General features: G+C 48.1%; 1 protein-coding gene across 5 annotated transcripts in view; it reads left to right on the top strand.

Annotated features, from left to right (window-relative positions):
- Snap25 (Synaptosomal-associated protein 25kDa) overlaps positions 1-17405 on the top strand; it is a 266299-nt gene that overhangs the window by 149410 nt on the left and 99484 nt on the right. Inside the window, exon 1 of one of the 5 annotated variants that reach the window (XM_089556896.1) lies at positions 126-3887. The exons of 2 other annotated variants lie outside the window; for them this stretch is intronic. In XM_089556896.1, coding sequence (XP_089413022.1) covers positions 3756-3887 — 132 coding nt within the window. In that variant the 5' untranslated portion in view covers positions 126-3755. Of the gene's footprint in view, positions 1-125; positions 3888-17405 lie in introns of those variants that run through there. 2 more of the 5 variants (XM_089556895.1, XM_089556894.1) reach the window with 2 other exon arrangements.

Genomic DNA, 17405 nt, shown 5'->3' with positions numbered 1-17405 from the left:
TCGTCATCCGTGACGTATGATCTCGTCGCGCATGCGCGTTCGCGCTCGGGCCGTTTCTCCTCGTCGTCTCTGCATTTCGCTCTCCTCATCGCTTCTACCTCTCTCTCTTTCGTTCCTCTTTTCTCCTCTCCGTTTCTTTCTCTCTCGCCCCCTCCGCGTAGCGGCGCGAATTTAAGCGACTGCGTGCCGCGTCCACTGCTCAGACGAGAGTTTGGTCGGCCTCGTGAGCGGCAAGGGCCAAAACATGTCTCCGTGCATTGGCGCATCGCCTCCTACCTGTTCGCAGTGGTCGTCAACTACCGCCAGAGTGCGAAGCGTGTTTCGTCTCCGCCGTAGGAAACTTGGAAGCGATAATTGCCTGTGAGACGTGCTCGGAAAAGTTCATTCGTCACTGTCGCGGCAACTGTGTGCATTTTCGTGTTTTTTTTTTTTGCCCTAAGAACTTCTCCCCTCTCGGATAAAAAAAGAGAAAAGAGCACGGAGGACTTGCTGTGGAGGAGGTGCTGGTTGTGGTAGTGGTGTAGGTTGGTGGTGGTGTGTGAGCGTTGCGACTCGGTGTTACAGCGTTAATCCGACGTCGGGTAGCAACGCCGTCTGTGCTGTTCGGTGTCATCACAAGAAAATTTCCGCGCAGTCTCTCGGAAGATTTGTTCACAACTTTTTTTGTTTTCCAACGAGAACTTGCTACCTTAGAGCGAAAAGGCAAGAGGACCGTTTTCTCCAAGCTTATCGCATCGGACTTCATTGGCACGACGATTTTGTGAAGACGCTGAAAAGAAGATAAAAAAATTGTTATCTTTGAGAAAGACGCCCAACAATATATTGCGGAAAACTTTCTGGAAGGCTTTTTTTTTGACGAAGTGGACAACGTTCCCGGAAAATACATCGTCGCCGGAAGTGCTCTCTTGTCTTTGATTTGCGCCTTAATTGAAGGCAGCGCCTGGCGCTCGAATTGTGGTGACCGTCTTTTCCTGTGGCGTAACTGGTCTCCCGCTGGCAGGAAGTCGGGTTTTCGGGGAAACGGAAACCAGCCACTACGTCTGTGTGTTCGTGTGTCTCGGTGGTGTGTGTGTGTTCCTTCCGGCAAAACCCCTTACTTGAGGAAGTTGCGAAAGTTGTCGTTCTTCGTCTGTTGAGAAGACACACTCCACTTCGGCGACTTTATCTCGCTGCGAAAAGGAACCGGAAACCTTCCTTTCTAGGGAATACTTTGGGAAAATTGCACAACATGAACTCTCGCTCATTACTTAGTGGTCGTTTGCAGCAAAGCTTTCGGCAACTTGTTTTAACCGGATAAAGGAAGAAGGGAAGTTTATTCGTCCGAAGTTCGGGAAAAGGTCTTGGTTGTAGCCACGTTCTCCTTAACAGCGTCTTTGGATTGCCTGTTTTTTTATTGGACACCCTGTATATTCATTGTGTGGTTCCTGGACCGCATAAGTGGGACACTTTTGTGCAAGACAAGCTTGGTATTTTGTGTGTAAGGAAGGAAAGAGAGAAAAAATATTTGGAGCACCTTCGGGCTGTTGGTAACAACGGAAAGCTTCGGTCGCCTGTGCTAAGCCGTCGCTTTATGCCTCACAGTACAAAATAAGAACGTTTGGCCGTGCCTACGACTCGTCGCAACGCGCTTGTTCGGGCTCCTAGTGCATTTGTGATACGGCCGATTCTGTGTCGTGTTATCTGTTCGTGCGGAGACGTAGAAAAAAACGGAGGAAGAACTCGATCTTGCGTCTACTCGTACGCCACCTATTCAACAAACAGTGTTTTGAGAGACGTGATCGGTCGTCGACTCGTAGGCACTGAGTCGCCCTTTCCGTGAACTCCGTTGTCGTCGTTCCAGCGGCGGCTTTCTCTTGAGCGAGAAACAAGAGACGACATTCAAAGATTATCAAACTTTCACACTGCACCGCTGGTCCTGCATTCGTCGTTCTTGCTGAGACCGGTGTTGTGATTAACAGACTCTTTAGCGAGCGCTTTATTTTTTGCAGCCTGAGCGCCATTCATTCACCGAGTCGAAGTAACGATTTCTTGGCGTTCGCATCCGCTGGTTTGTCTCGGCTTCATTTGGCTTGCACGAAGCGTCTGTTTATTCGGAGAGCGAAGGGACTGCGTATCCCCTGAAAAAGCACGCTTTTCTGCAGCTTGGATCTAAGGGGAGTCAAGGTTGATGCCACTCTAGCACTTTCTGAAGGTGACGGTAAACTTTCCAAGTAACAGCGAAGTCCTCCGACAATCCGTGAAGTTTCGCTGCTTTCAGCTTCGCTTAAGAGCAGTGGTGGAAAGCTGATTGTTTTTGTTAATTATTCACCGGAGTGTACTTTATTGCTAGAGGTGCACTTTTCTATCTTTGGTGCGTCTAAGCTTCTCAGGTTCGTATTTGATCTGAAACGTTTCGTCACTGAGAGTTGAAAACTTTTTTTTCCTGACTCCTAGTTTGACGCCAGGATCTTAACTTCAAAAAGTGATTGCAAAGGGGGAATTCAGAGTGCGAGCACAGCACTAATTGTTGACTTTCTCCGCGGGCTCCGACTGCTTTGTGTGATCTCTGCGGCGTTTCGCATCAACAGCACGCTCTTTGTTTACCGATAGGCGGTGCGTTCTTTCGAAAAGACTCGGCCTCTTGCTTCTTTCGACGCCGACTCCATCAGCTCAGCCATCTTAGGTTTCTTTCGGCCTGGCCTTGTGGTGTTTACCCAGCAAAGCCCGGAGGACCTTTAGCGTCGCCTCGACCAACTGTGTCGTTTCAGCCACCGATCAAAGTAACCGTCGAGCGTAACAAAACACTGGCAAACGATAGGCAACTCGAAAGTGAGCAAATCGGATTCTATTTTTAGATTTGAATATTGGTGTGGCACCGACGAAGGCACCTTGTTTTTCGGCACTTCGTTGCAGGCAACTGTGCTAAGTCGTCGGCTACATTTGTGCGTAGAGTCGTTTCCAATTTAGACCGATTCAGCGCACATTTAGAGTGTTAGTTTTATACGTTTAGATATTTAAAAAAAGTATATTTCGTGTTGTTACAGGATTCTTTGTTTTCAATTTTTGTTTTGTTTTGCTTCAAAAGCGCATTCCACAAAGGTCGCTCGTTGCTTTAAAGCGGAGCTCGAAATCTCGTGGAGTTGTTCCTTTCTATGAGAGGTCCTGGTGCCGCGCTTGTTCCTCCAGCTTGATCACTTCGTTTGAGAGCGACTTGGGTGGGTGACGAGTTCAGGTCCTCATCGCGGAGCAGTTTCTTTTGAGGCAACCTTTTCCTACTTTTTTGACGGCTCACGGAAGTTGTTGGCGCGGTGTCTACTCCACTCTAGCTTAGCTCGTGTGTTCGGAGGTTCGTTATTTTTTTTTTTTTCCTTCAAGCTCCGGATCGTTTTCTCGAACTCCAATCGCCATTTCCAACTCATTTGCGGAGCACAAAGAACAACGTTTTCGTTTTTTTTTTTTTACTTACGGTCGGCTGACCCTATCGTCGAAAGAAGAGAACTCTTCTCCGAAGTCAAGACATCGCTGATCAAAAAAAAAGAAAGCGCTTCTTCGTGTCTTGGTAGTGTGTCTCGTACGTTCGAAGAACCTGCCTCGACCTGCGTGTCGGACCTGACCGCCGTTGCTGCGTTGTGTGACGTGCGTTCGTCGACGTCGGTGCGACCTTCGAGTGATTTGACACCGCTATCTTCGCGGCCTCTCCGGTGATTGTGCGCGTTTTTTTTTCCCCCTCTGTGTGTGGTCGGTGTTGTGACGCTACCGCGTAGCGCAGCAGAATAATGGTGTTCAAAACTGCGACCGCGGCTCCGACGCCGGTGCCGGCCAAGGACGCCATGGCGGACGCCGCGAACGGCGGCGGGGAGTTGACCGCTCAGGTGCTGCAGCAAAAGATCGACGATGGCACGACCGAGGTCAGTATGTTGCGTGTATATAGGCTCCGCTCTTTTCATCGAAGGTGCGCCTCGATAGTGCGAGTGGCATTTCGATGTAGCGGTATTAAGAGGAACGGTCAGTTCGCGCACAATAACGGATTTTGCGATTTATGCTTTAGATCTGTAAATGTAAATTTGCCGTTATTCTGCCACTGGAGCACTGTTTGAAGAGATTGGTTTGGTTTATTGGCGTTTAGCGACTGAGGCTATGAGAGACGCCGTAGTGAAGGGCTCCGGAAATTTCGACCACCTGGGGTTCTTTAACGTGCACTGACATCGCACAGCACACAGGCCTCTAGAATTTCGCCTTCATCGAAATTCAGCCGCCGCGGCCGGGATCTAACCCGCGTCTTTCGGGTCAGCAGCCGAGCGCCGTAACCACTGAGCCACCGCGGCGGGATGTTTGAAGAGATGGTCTAGTCATTAGTGATTACGTAATAGTTATTCGTCGAGCACTTGCGATTTCTTTTTCGCTTCGCTACTACGCTACGTGTATCATACCTTGTGAACAAAAGCTTCGGTGGATAGCTTGAGTGAGGTTTCGCTATTGCGGTAGGGTATATAAAGGAAATAGGGCTTGTGCATTTTTCTCGCGAAGACAAAGAACGTTTACGTGCCTATGGGCAACAACAATTGTCGCAGGGATGGGATATTTCTTCAGTCCGAATGAAAGGACAGTAACTTCAACTTGTATACCTCAAAATGCCATAGTTTTATCTTTTTTTTCGTTGCGTTCGGGCGCAGTGAGTCATTATTTGTTTGCTCATTTCGTTGCAGTTACGGAGAAACATGTGGTGTAACGTGGCCGTCATTTCGATTATTTTTTAAAATGTTTAGATTGAGCGTTTTCTCTTGCTAGGTGCGCGAGAAAAGTATAGTTTAGTATTGTTTATTCTGTTAACTCCTGTATGCAGATCCGTTGAACCAAGCGGGGGTGCTTCGGCAATCATGCCGCAACCGTTTAACTGCAAAGATACAAAGTTCAGCTTTCGGCGATACGCTTCGAACGCACTTAGGTGAATGCATAAATTTAACCGCGTGCTTCGGGGAAAGTAGGGGGGGGGGGGGGGGGGGGGGGGGGGGGGGGGTTGTGTGGTGATTTATAATCTGAAGTTCCACATTTCGGAAGTTTAATACTCAGCTCATTGTAGCATGCTCTTGTGTGCGTCATTTGCTCCGAACTCTGGCTTGCGGATATGCTTCCGTATACAATGTCGTGTAGCGTTGAGCATAGATCACTTTGTTTTCCTCGGAATTAGATAGAGGTGTGGTGTACAGCGCTGGCCGGCACGGAGTTCGATGATCAACGCTGTGGCGGGCTTTCTTCGTTTAATGAACGCTCACAGCGTTCATTAAACGTTGAATGGACGCTCATTATTTAACGCTGTCGTAGTGCCTATTCATTGTCGTCCTGCGGACTACAGGCACCGCGCGGGCGGTGTATTGCACGGAGTGTTTAGGGCGAAATTGTGGCGCCAACTTCGTTGTCGTTATCTCGGTCACTTTCGGCTCACTTGGCCCAAACTCCTTGTCGCTTATTTATTCGTCCCCGTAGTACACACGTTCTCATCTTTCTAAGCGTGTTAAGTTTTTAACGGCCTGTTTGGGGAGCCCGCGAACCGCATTAGATGGCTAGAAACTGTTCGTTAAACGGGCGGTGAGGACGATTTGAAGTTGGGCGTAATCGATAGACAGCGGCATTCTAACGTCAGAGAGACCGCTGTCACTTAGAACGGGGCTTTTATAGCGGATGTAATGCATGCGGGGACACAGATTTTTGGGCATGGACCCCAGAGTTTATGCGACACCGCAATTCACTTCAAAACGGCGTCAACCAGATCGTTACTAGTTTTAAGTCGAATGGCATGAAAATTATTAAAATCATTTTTTTTTCTTAGTCATAAATGAGTAATGTGCAGCCGGACAAACATCAGCATACCTAGAAAAAAAAAACAGAAAATAAATGTTTACCTTGATTGACTGGAGCCCTCTGTCACGTTCTAAGAACACGCTGAATCTTACTACTTCTTTACATGCTTGTAATTAGCTGAAAGAATTTTGTTTTTACACTTTACATGCTATGGTCTTGTAAAGGCAATGGAACAGAAGTTCCCTCAAAATTTATGCCTGAGAATGAGTCGCGGTTACCTTGGAAAGCTGCGCCACCTTTGAGGAGCTTACCGTAACGCTTTGCACTAACGTTCGACTTTTCATGTAGATGGGTCTTTCTTTGGGGCGCTGGGTAAAGGACTAGTGTGGCCGGGTTGAAATACAAATCTTTCATTGCTCTTTACGGTACGTCAGCCCTACAGCCCGAACGAGCCAACCTTTCAGACAGATCGTCATCGTGCCGCCGCGGTGGCTCAGTGGCAATGGTGCTCGGCTGCCGTCCCAAAAGACGCGGGTTCAATCCCGGCCGCGGCGGCTGGAATTTCTTTGGAGGAGAAATTCTAGAGGCCCGTGTACTGTGCGATGTCAGTGCACGTTAAAGAACCCCAGGTGGTCGAAATTTCCGGAGCCCTTCACTACGGCGTCTCTCATAGCCTCAGTCGCTTTGGGACGTTAAACCCCATAAACCAAACCAAACCAGATCGTCATCGTCATCACTGGGGAGTTGAAGTTGCTTATACTACAAAAACGAGTCATGCGATTAATAGAAAACTCTCCATATAGAGCCCCCTCAGCCCCACTTTTCGAAAAACATCAGATATTAACTATCACGAATATCATGAACAAAAGGGTAGCTTTGAAAATATATGATCAAATAAAAATGGACCATATATGATCAAATAAAAATGGACCCGGCTGGGTTCTCGAAAACTTTCTTCTTTAGAGACCACGACCATAACCTTCGGCATATGGCCTGTAGAAAAGAACTAGTGCGTACAAACTACGGTACACAAACGCTAAAATATCGAATCGGTGATCTTCTAAATAAGTACCCGGGTATTATAGAAACCATTCACGACAGTCGTTCCATGAAAGCATTTAGCAAAAAAGCTAACCCATTTCTTTTTGTGACATAGCAATGGCTTACTCTTTCCGCACATATCTGCCCTATATGAAAAAAAAAATCCATGTTTTATTAGAAAAGAAAACCTTACTTTGGCCAGCGTAGTTGAGCTCTTCATGCCTTTTGTTATGCTCAGTGACACCGATATTTGTATTTTATGTGCAATTCTGTGTAACAATGTTAACTCGCGAATATACTTTTTGCAGCATTTCTTAATTGTGTGCCTTAAGTGAATATGTGCTGTTTTTCCTTTTTTTTTTGCTGTTTTCGTGTATAATGCTATATGCAATGTCTCTTTGGGGATATGGTCTGTTTTCTTTGGTTAAACCTGCCCACTGCTGAGTGGTAGAGTGTAAAGGGGGCGGACGCTTCGTCAGGCAACTTTTGTTTTCGGCAACCAAGTGTTGTTGAAATAAATCCGTATCTGAAGTTACGGAATAAACACACTGTCGCACTTGGACGCACTGGCCCTTTAGAAAGGCTGTTGTGTTCGCTGCAGTGTCTGCTTTGAAGGTTAGGTAAATGTCAGTAGTGTCATCTCTCCGCGTCTGGCCAGCTTGCTGACGTTAAACTCCGCCTCACGCCTGCACCGGCTGACGGAGAAGCTTTACTGCGCAACGTTTTCCGTGCGTGATTTTCTGGGGCCCCGCGGACGCGTCCTTTGAACGGTTGACGTTGTAGCGGCGGCACTTTTCCTGCTGTGTGTCACGGGGCAGAGTGTGAGATGTTGCTCTTTCAGGAGACAGTTGAAAAAGGCAGGCGGGTTTACACTCTCAAGTTGCAGTCTGCGGGCTCCTCCGCTAGGAGGTTCAAGTTTATTCGTGCGCAGTAATTTGCGGTTGTTCAGCAGGTTAGCGAAAAGGCAGCTTGGTGCGCCTGGCCTAGACCCGTGCAGAATTATCTTAGGCAGCCCACGCGTACGCTGTCTGTACGCAGTCTATAGAATGTGTAAGGGGTAAAAGAAAAGTTTTTTTCTTTTAATTCTTCTTCATACGGAGCGAAGCGATGCAACGACGGTGCCTCTATTTTACGGGGGCTATAGCGCGCCTTGTACGGGATCGCCTGGTTCCCATGATCACGGGCGGCGAATTCTCGGCGGCCAGCATGATCCGGAAAACGTCCTATAGGTGTCGTGATAGTGAAAACGGATTCTTTTTTTTTTTTTAGAACAGGTTACGACTCCCTTGATAGACGTTAATTTTAGAAGGACCTTCTTATATGGCTTCACCGGTAACACTGTTCCCTGCCGTCGTGAGACAAACACCAAGAACAGCCAGGTGCGCTCAAGGAGAGACACAAAATGGCGCCCGCCTAAAGCAGACTGTCGAGAACATGGTACAAAAGCCAGATATTTGGCACAGTTTTGACGATCACGCTGGTACGTTATAGGCGCGTACACTCTGAGCAGGAAGGAGTAAAAAAGGGGGTAAGCCGTCCTCTGCATACTCCCTTTTAGAACTCCTTTTTCTAAAAGCGAGTGCGCCAGATGAGATTTTACTCTCTTTTTACGCCCATATAGACGTTTTCATGTTCATAATGTATATACTCCGGAAGCCGCACACCGCAGAGGATTTAAAGAAAGATCTATGGGAGTACGAAGGCGGACCGGGCTAGGGAGAACGGAGGTGCAGCGTCAGCAAGCACAGGTACAAAGACTGCTTCGTTTCCTCCCGAATTCCCGATTGGGGAACGCGGCGCCTTTCTTCCTCCTGATTTCGCCTGTAACGAAATGAAACAGGCGGAACACGCGAGTTACTCCTGGCTCCTGCTTGCGTGTGATGCCTGCAGGCTGGGCGGATCGCTGACGAGCGTGCAGTCTTAGCGGAGGAGCCGATCAGGCGGGAAAAGCCGGATCTTTGCGAGTGACGTGCAACTCGGCAGTTGTGTTTTGTTCTGCGTCGCTCGCATTGGGCGGTGGCCAGCGGAGCTTGAAGGAACGAACTGTTCTCTCTTCACCTGGGGCACTGCTTCTGATTCGTGCGGTCTTTTGCTTTACCTTCGTTCTTTATATCTATGTGCCATTTTGTTCAATTGTCCATTGTTTGAGGCACTGGAGAAAGTTTCTCGACGAATATTGCTTGGAGAAGCTGTACCCAGTGCCTCTAACAATGGACAGTGTTTCAGCACCCTTAGCCTGCCCTAGGCAACAGAGACGTACAATGAACTTTTTGTTTTCATATTTTAAGGATACTAGACATCTTGACAAGGTCTGATTCACTTTTGCGTGCTATCCTCAACCATTCTTTATGCAGTCAACTTTGTTAGCTCATATGGCAGACTATGCACTTCATAATATCTTATGTTACATTCATTTCTCGCCGATGCACCTTAGTACGCACTTTATGGCCGCATTTTACATTCTCCTCTTTTTCTTATATTTTACCTTTTCCGCACCGCTCTCCTTCCGTCTTTGTCTCCCAAATTCCCTTCCTCACACAGAGTAGCATGCCAGCGATTTTTAAATACCGGTTAAATTCTCCGCTTTTCCATTGAATGTTTCTCCCTCTATCCCTTTGATGGTTCGTTCTATTTTTTTGGGGGGTGGAGGGGGAGGGGCATAGCTTTTGCTCTTACACTGTGACTATCGATAAGTTGGAGCTCCAGCAATTTTTTTTAAGTATGTAGCATTTGCGGTTTGACCGCAGGAGCCGGCCTGTTATTTGATACCTGTTGGAGATTTTCGCAGCTTGAGCTGTTACTTGCGCTTATATATCTCTTTTCAACTTCGTCGTTGGTCTCCACACCGCAAACGCAGACCACTCGCCACGTTCGCTGGTCGACACGCAGTGACGCCACTGCAACTCTCCATAGCATCAGGAAGAACTCCCAGTTCGTCCCCCACACTTCCGCCGCGCCTTCCGAGCTAAATCCTGTTTTGTTTTATTGTTTTTCAATTCCTCTGTTGCGTGTCTCGCGCGGCATATCTGCTCAAGAATAGCAGGGAAGTTTTAGCCATCCTCAGTCGACCCTGGAGCAAAGGTGTTGTGCGGGGTAAATATGTGCGGCGAGAGTGTGGCAAGACCACAGCTCCAAAGGAACTTTAGTGCTGCGTAGGGGTTACTTAATATAATTAAGCGGACGCCTTGCACTTTGAAGACTAAACACTTCCCGCATGTCTTTGTTGGGGCACCGATAGGGTGGAAACTTGGTGAGGGATTGACGTTCGGCTACATGTGAATCCTTCGACAAAAAGGGTTTCTACAGTATGCTCCGCTAGGCCCCTTCTTGGAAACGGGCAAGCCAACACTATTCCCTTTTGGCCATCGTGCTTTAGCGGAGTGCACCCCTTGTAAAAATGGTCATAGACAATCTATAGACTTCTTATAGACTCTATTGCCCTCCCTTAGATATTTTTGTCTATTCATAGTCTATAGACAGATGTCTACTAAAAGTGCATGGCCATAAATCTATAGATTGTATATAAACTGCCTATCGCATTTGCATATCCTGTAGACTGTTCTCTATGATTTGTCTATAGAGAGTCTACAGACTTTATGGACGGAAGTGTATGGATAGTCTATATACGTTCCAAAAATATTGTTGTAAGGGTGTACGGCGATCAAGTCCGTTCGGAAAAGGGGCATGGCTTTGCGGTCGAGTACACAGCGTTAGGCTTCTAGCAAAGCCATTTTGTTGTCGCTTCTGTCGAGCTGTGTTCTCTTTCGTCTTCGGTTCGCGTGCATGTCGGAGCGAGATGCATCGTAAGGAGCCCTCCCTTATTTTGCCGACATCTGCTCCATCAACCGAAATTCTTGGTTGGGCGCGGTCCTCCTGCCTTCGGCAGCCGGCGTCCACTCCATCACGTCCTTTTTTTATTTTTTAGCTTACTGAGAAAAAAAAAACAAACGGGAATAAGGACCATGACAAACGAATTCACCCCGCGTGGCCCGTCTGATTGATTAAACTTGAGGCCGCTGGCTGACCCAAGTCACGTCACTGGCGCGGGGTTCAAGTGGCGAACGTTGATAGATGGCATCCTCCGTCATGCAGGTGGGAAGGGGCGAAGGAAAAAAAGAAAGGAAAGCAATGGTTCAACAGATGGGCTGAACTTGTAATGAAGGGAAGGGTAAAGGATGCTTGGAGCTGTAATGTCGTTCAGTTTTAAGGCTGTTTTCATTCTTTAGAGAGCATTTTGCTACCCGGCTTTCAGAACCAGTTTTGCTTTTATTATCTGATGAGCTGTAGCCGAGGACCGTTCTGATCATGTTGCGTTTTTCAGCTCCATGGGCTCGTCATGTATTGTCATGACGTCGTCGTTGATCTGGTTAATCCGTGGTTAATCCGTGTTTAATCTCCTCGCACCTGCCAGCTCTCTGCTGTGAGACGCGAGGAGGTGCAAGGAGATTTAAGCACGGCGTCATGACAATCGATCGACGCCCTTGACTGGAAATCTTCTAGACAGTTGTAGTATTTGACTTTTTTAACTCCCTCCTACCAAACAAACATAATAAACCTTGCGTTTGGCGCATCATGGCCTTAGTTGTCTATGTGCCATAAAACCCAACACAGCACCATTGACTGGAAGGCCTTCTTTTGAGGGGCATTTGCCGCATCGTTCTTGAGTTGTACCCGACTATACTATGCAGAGAGGTTGAGTTAGTAGTAAACGTGGTGTTGGTGCGCGTCACTCTCTCTTTAAAATTTAGCTGCAGCTTGTAGTATAACGGGAATTTACGTTGCGTATGGGATATTTGCGCCGCTGTACGAAACGTTCAATGCAGTGTTTTTCTCCAACGTGCAGTACCACGCGCTCAAAACACTGATTTCCTCACCGACTGAAAAGCGTTCACGCCGTTCCACTGGTGCTCACTGCATAGGAAGCTCGTATCTGTCAGTCGCTTTCAGATTACCGGTGATAAGTGCGCGAACCTCCCGCCGTGTATGATTATTTTCTTCCGGTGGTTCTATTTGCGAGCTCGCCAGTGCTGTAAAACACTCTGCTTCTTTCTGGCTGACCGTGCCGCCGATTCGGTCACTACGGCTAAGCCGGCCACTACAGCTCCGTGGGCCGTGTCGCTTACCGGATCTGATAAAAGGCACACTAATCTTCCGAACCAATCACATCCTGCTGGCGCGCTCAGTAGATTAGTGGCGCTCATCGGTCCATTCGATCGCCCTTTGATTCATATCCTGATTACTTGCTCGTTCTGGAACGAACCGTCGTGAGCGTTAATTGTGATCCCCCTTCTTTCCTCTTCGGTTCGTTTTTGTTTTATCCGCTCGCCCGTTCTCGTCCTCATTTCGCTATCAGAAATCACTTCTCGCTTAATCGCGGGGAATCCTATTGTCTTCGGCGCGACGCTGACATATGCGCCTAGTCACCGCGCCGCGGGCCTGTGTGTGTCACAAGGAGATTTGTATTGAACGAGTCCCGCCGCTCAATATATCGCTGCGCTCGTTATCTTTCCCCGTTTGCGCCCTTTCATTATCCCATAAATCTAACGCTGCCCTCTGTGTCCGTTCTCACCTCAATGACGCCAGCGATAAGGCGCTGCACAGTGTGTGTGTGTCCCCCTCTTCCCCGTTCTCCTTTCCTCCTCGCATTCACTTCCCATTGTTCGCATCTTCTCCTCGTCTCCTATGGCATCGCCATTCGTCGTCGTCCTCCTTATAGGGCTTTCGAGTCGTCCGCATTGCCACGTCCGGGGACGCCCTCCTATTCCTGGACGGACGCCATTGTTCCGCGATTGCCGCAGGAGCTTTTCTTGTTTCCCCCCGACCCTCTTGTTCTTCAATGCCCATCACGGCCGCTGTTGTGCCGTATACGTAGTTTCCGTTATACCTCTTTTTCTTTTCCCGTGTCGAGTCGCCACTGTTGTGTTGACGCTCCTGTGTTTCCGTTGCTTTCTTTATGGGACCGTTTCCTGGTCCCTGCCTTCATATTGCTTTATTGGGTCTTCTCCTACGTTGAGTATTGGTTCGCGGATTGCGATTGCGCTTTGCTTGTTTTCAGACTCTCCGGCGCCACCTTTTCCGTATTACTCGAATCTCTCTTTTATGACTTGTTCGCTAAGATGTAGCAGATCGCTGCGCGGTGATGCGTTAACAGTGGAAGTGCGGAATAAACAGTGTTTCTCTATTAGAGAGGCGTGTTGTTCTTGTCGGGAGTCGGGACGCGAAGGCTAGCTCGCGCAGCGAACGCCGAACAAACAGTTGGCGCGATTTTTTTTTTCTCTCTCGATTGAAAGCGCCGTTCTGGAAATGGGATGTTTTCGCGCCTATTGATGGAGCGCCCGAAACAAATTCGTTTTTTTTTTCTTTCTCTCGTGTTTCGCTGCTCTTGAAGAGCCTGTCGAACGTTTGGTTATAGAGTTTGGCAGCTGGGTCTAAGGATGTGAGTTCCGATTGTTATTCTTCCTTTGTGTTTAGACTAGTGCGTGCGTTTACAACGTCGTAATTTTCTTGCAGAAAGGAAAATAGCAATTCCTAAGCCATATTTTTTCTTTCTAGGGCTAGCTTCCGAATTGTTTCTACCTCCCCTGACAGAGGCGGCAATAGCAGTAAACCTTGTTATAACCAAGTTGAAGGGTCCCGGCGATTGCTTCGTTATAACCGTGTCTTCGTTATAGCCCGAGTTGACCAGGCTTTCAAGGGGAATCATTTCTTCGTTACATTTATTATTTCGTTGTAAACCGTTTCGTTATAACCAGGTTCAACTTAGCTATGATGCCGCTCTTTTGAGTTTCCTTTCCTTCCCATTCTTCCTTCCTTTCTTTCATTCACTAGCATATCTTTCTTTCTGTACCTTTCTTTCTTTCCGCCTTCTCTTACTGATGCTGTCTGCTTTCCTTGTCCATCTCATTCATTTTTTTCTTGCCCTTCTTCGGTCGCACTTCTTTCTTTCCCTTTTCTTCCTGCGTTTATTCTTTATTTTTATCTTTCCTTCCTTCCCTTCCTTTATTCTTCCTTTCTTACCTCTTTGCCGACGCTTGTCTATCGGCTCACGCCGACACTCATGCCATGCGTTCGCTATGGTGGCACGGCGTTCATCAAGTTCATATTACCTGGAAAACTGGCGCTCTATGTAGGTACCGTTCCGGGATGCCAGGTGGGCTCGGAGGTATAGGCGGTTTTGCGGGCGTCGCGATTGCGATGCAGACGTCTCCGTTACTTCCTTGGCCTAGAGGGACGACTAAAGGTCCTGCATACTGTGGACGCGAGCCAAGACGACCTCTACACTAAGACGATTGCTCTCTTCTCTCTCTCTGCTGGTAACGTATCCCGAGAGACGATGTCCGCCGGCCCATGTATATTAGCCGCGGCTTCTCCAGAAGCCCGGTCCTTTCCAATTAGGGCACCCACGCGATTAAGCTGCTCGGCCAGAGATAAGGTCGGCCCGAGCCAGCGCGACAACGGTGGAAGTGTAGGGCGCCCTTTTGTCGGGCCCTTTCTAATGACCCAAGAACAAGTACTCCGGAGGGGGGAGTGTGTGAGGGTAGGGAATGCGAAGGGCCTTTTCGAACTCGAGGGTTGTTTAAGTTATCGGATTCGGGCTTCGGCCGGCCTCGGTTGCCGTGCCGCACTCGACCTTACGGCGCCGGACAGCCTCCGCTAAATTGGTCCGTGCCGGAGAAAACTTTTAATTAGCGCCGCTGACAAAACGCTGCTCTCTCCACACTAGTGTGCGGCGTCCGCCCTTTTGAAGTAGTAGCAGCTGCTGCAGGTTTTCGCGGGGCCTAACGTATGGTCATGGCCCAGGAACAAGTGCCGGCCCGAGTTGGATTTGCAGGCGCTGATTGCGGGAGTGCGTTGCTCTAAACTATGTGCGGGTTCTCTTCGTTTGTCATTGGATAGAAGCGGGCAGCGTCGTGGAATGTGTACGCAGTGGACGGGAGCCAATCATGGCGCTCGGATTCGCAAGGCCGTTTCCTCTCGAAAGAGAGAGCTGCTATTGGCTCAGCCGAGCAGCCACCTGCTGCTGTAGACACAAATACGTGCTCTCGGTATTTGATTGACCTACGCAGGCTGTGGGTTTGCCTGCGCTGCGGTTTGTTTTAATTTAATGAGCGGTAGCTGCCTAGTTGAGGCGGGATGTATAGTTTCGGTTCAAACGGCACGGCGCCTGAGCTGATTGAAGCAATCGTTGAGGATGGGTGTTGGCCACTATAACTACTACGATCCGGCTGGAAAGTTCTTTTGATGTGCTGACTACGGGCACTGTTGCCGAAGTGAATTGTTGACCGACGTTATTTGTTGCCGATGTGAATTGTTGGCCGGCGTGAGTTGTGAATTGTTTGCTGGCGTGAACTGTGAATTGTTGGCCGGTTTGAATTGTTGGACGACTTGAATTGTAGGCCGACTTGAATTGTAGGCCGACTTGAATTGTAGGCCGATTTGAATTGTAGGCCGACCTGAATTGTAGGCCGACCTGAATTGTAGGCCGACCTGAATTGTAGGCCGACCTGAATTGTAGGCCGACTTGAATTGTAGGCCGACTTGAATTGTAGGCCGACTTGAATTGTAGGCCGACTTGAATTGTAGGCTGACTTGAATTGTAGGCCGACTTGAATTGTTGGCCGACGTGAATTGTTGGCCGACGTGAATTGTGGGTACGTCCTAGAGACGGGTAGTTGAAAGCGTCGAAAATTTACTTTTTAGCCCGTCTCCCTGAGTGTCTGCAAACAATGCAGGTCGCGCGAGTCGGAACAAAGCCTGCTCGTACTCCACGGAAAAGCTCGAGGTATTTACTGAGCCGAGCGCGCTGCCCCGCGTGCGTGGTGTTGACGAATTGCGCCGCAGTCCGGTTGTGGAGGGAGTTAATCTCGGCGAAGAGGCTTCTCTTCCGTTCGAAAGCAAACACTGCTTTCATCACGGAGCCTTCTGGCGTATACGCCGTGCTTTCTCTCGGCGCGAGAACGCTCGTATACGGCCTGTCTGGCGTGCGTTTGCTTGGCTTTCAGCGCGGGGAAAGTGTAAACATATCAGTTGTGTTGAACAATTACCTCTCCGTTTGCTGAGAGCGCGAGTGAGATGGGAGCTGATGTGGCCGTCTCATATAGCGGAGCCTGTTTTTTCTCAAACTCGTTGCCGGTTGGTCTTCGTAGTTAGTTCTATTCTGGCGGTTGGCATTTCTCGGAGCCGTATAGTTTGGTCCCGTCTAGGTCGATCTGAAGGTATCACTTCAGGATTAACTTACTTGCATTGAGTGCTGTAACGCAGTTTACTTTTGTGATAAGTCTAAATGAAATGTGTGAGCATAGCTAGCCGGTTGGTTCTTCTTTCGTGCACCGTTGTTTTTATTGCAGCGTAAAGGAACTCCACACCAGGACTATTTTCTTGGTTCCACAGTGTAGAGCCGCTTGTGATATCGTATGAACTTCATTTCTAAGCTGCGGCGTCTGGCGTTCCAGTTCTGGAGGTTACGCTTAACGTATAGGTCGTGGATAACCTTGTGCATACGCGTACGGCGACGCTGCGCTGATTATGCCGGGTGTTTTAGCGAACTCTTTCAAATATTTTCAAAAGTAGGCTTTTTGGGGTAAAGATTCGGCTTTTGCGGTATAGGATTACCAGTGTTGGCGTACACCAGAAAACCGTGAATCGTCTCAAGTAGTAAGCTGGGTGACTAATTTTTGATAATTAACTTTTTAACTAGCAGAATTAGGCGCCTAGTTGCAATTAGTGTTGTAGCTGGTCGATAGTAATAGCTATATCAGTTTTTAGAATTTCGAAAACGCGACTACCCTTGGCGCTGTGGCTCGACAAAATCTGGCTTTTTCGACTAGTTACATGTACCGGAGGGGTTGTTTGGTTGTTTTGCCTGCATGCTATTCAAAGTGCTTGTATTTTCGTACGATGCAGGCAAATTTGTTTGAGCCACAGCGGCAAGGGTAATCGTGTTTTAGAAACTATAAAAACTGATATGGCTATTAATATCGACTCGCTACAAAGCTCTAATTGCAACTAGGCGCCTAATATACTGGCTAAAAAGTTAATTATTAAAAACTAGTCAACCAGCTTACTACTTAAGACTATTCACCGGTTTTCTGGTTCCCGGCAACACTTGCAGTATATTATGCCGCGAAAGCGATATTTTTAATGCGAGATCATTATATGGCTCTGTCGCATCAGCAAAAAGTGTCCGCAAATTTTGTCCGCACGAATACGTCGTTCTGTGAAGATAAACATTTGAAAGTGTGATTGTTACAGATAGTGCGTGGTTGCCGTGGGAATATGTTGCCGTGGGAAAAATTTGGTTGATGAGGTTTAATTAGTTGATTAAAAAACGCGATAAAATGCATAGACGTCTAATAGTGCGTGGCAATATGTTGCCGTGGGAAAAATTTGGTTGATGAGGTTTAAATAGTTGAATAATAAACGCAAAAACAAACGCGATAAAATACATAGACGTCTAAACAGCCATGGACGTCGATGTAGTGCATGTATGTCAGAGCAGCCACGGACGTAGATATAAATATGTGGACGTTTTGCTTTCGCATTGCTCCAATGCGGGTCGGCGCAGTGATGTCAAAGTTTTTACCTCG

This window comes from Amblyomma mixtum, chromosome 8 (genome assembly GCF_055824585.1).
Source record: "Amblyomma mixtum isolate Tamu chromosome 8, ASM5582458v1, whole genome shotgun sequence".
In the NCBI taxonomy this organism is placed as follows: domain Eukaryota; kingdom Metazoa; phylum Arthropoda; class Arachnida; order Ixodida; family Ixodidae; genus Amblyomma; species Amblyomma mixtum.
Note: the sequence above shows the minus strand (reverse complement) of the source record. Positions and strands in the feature narration are given on the sequence as shown.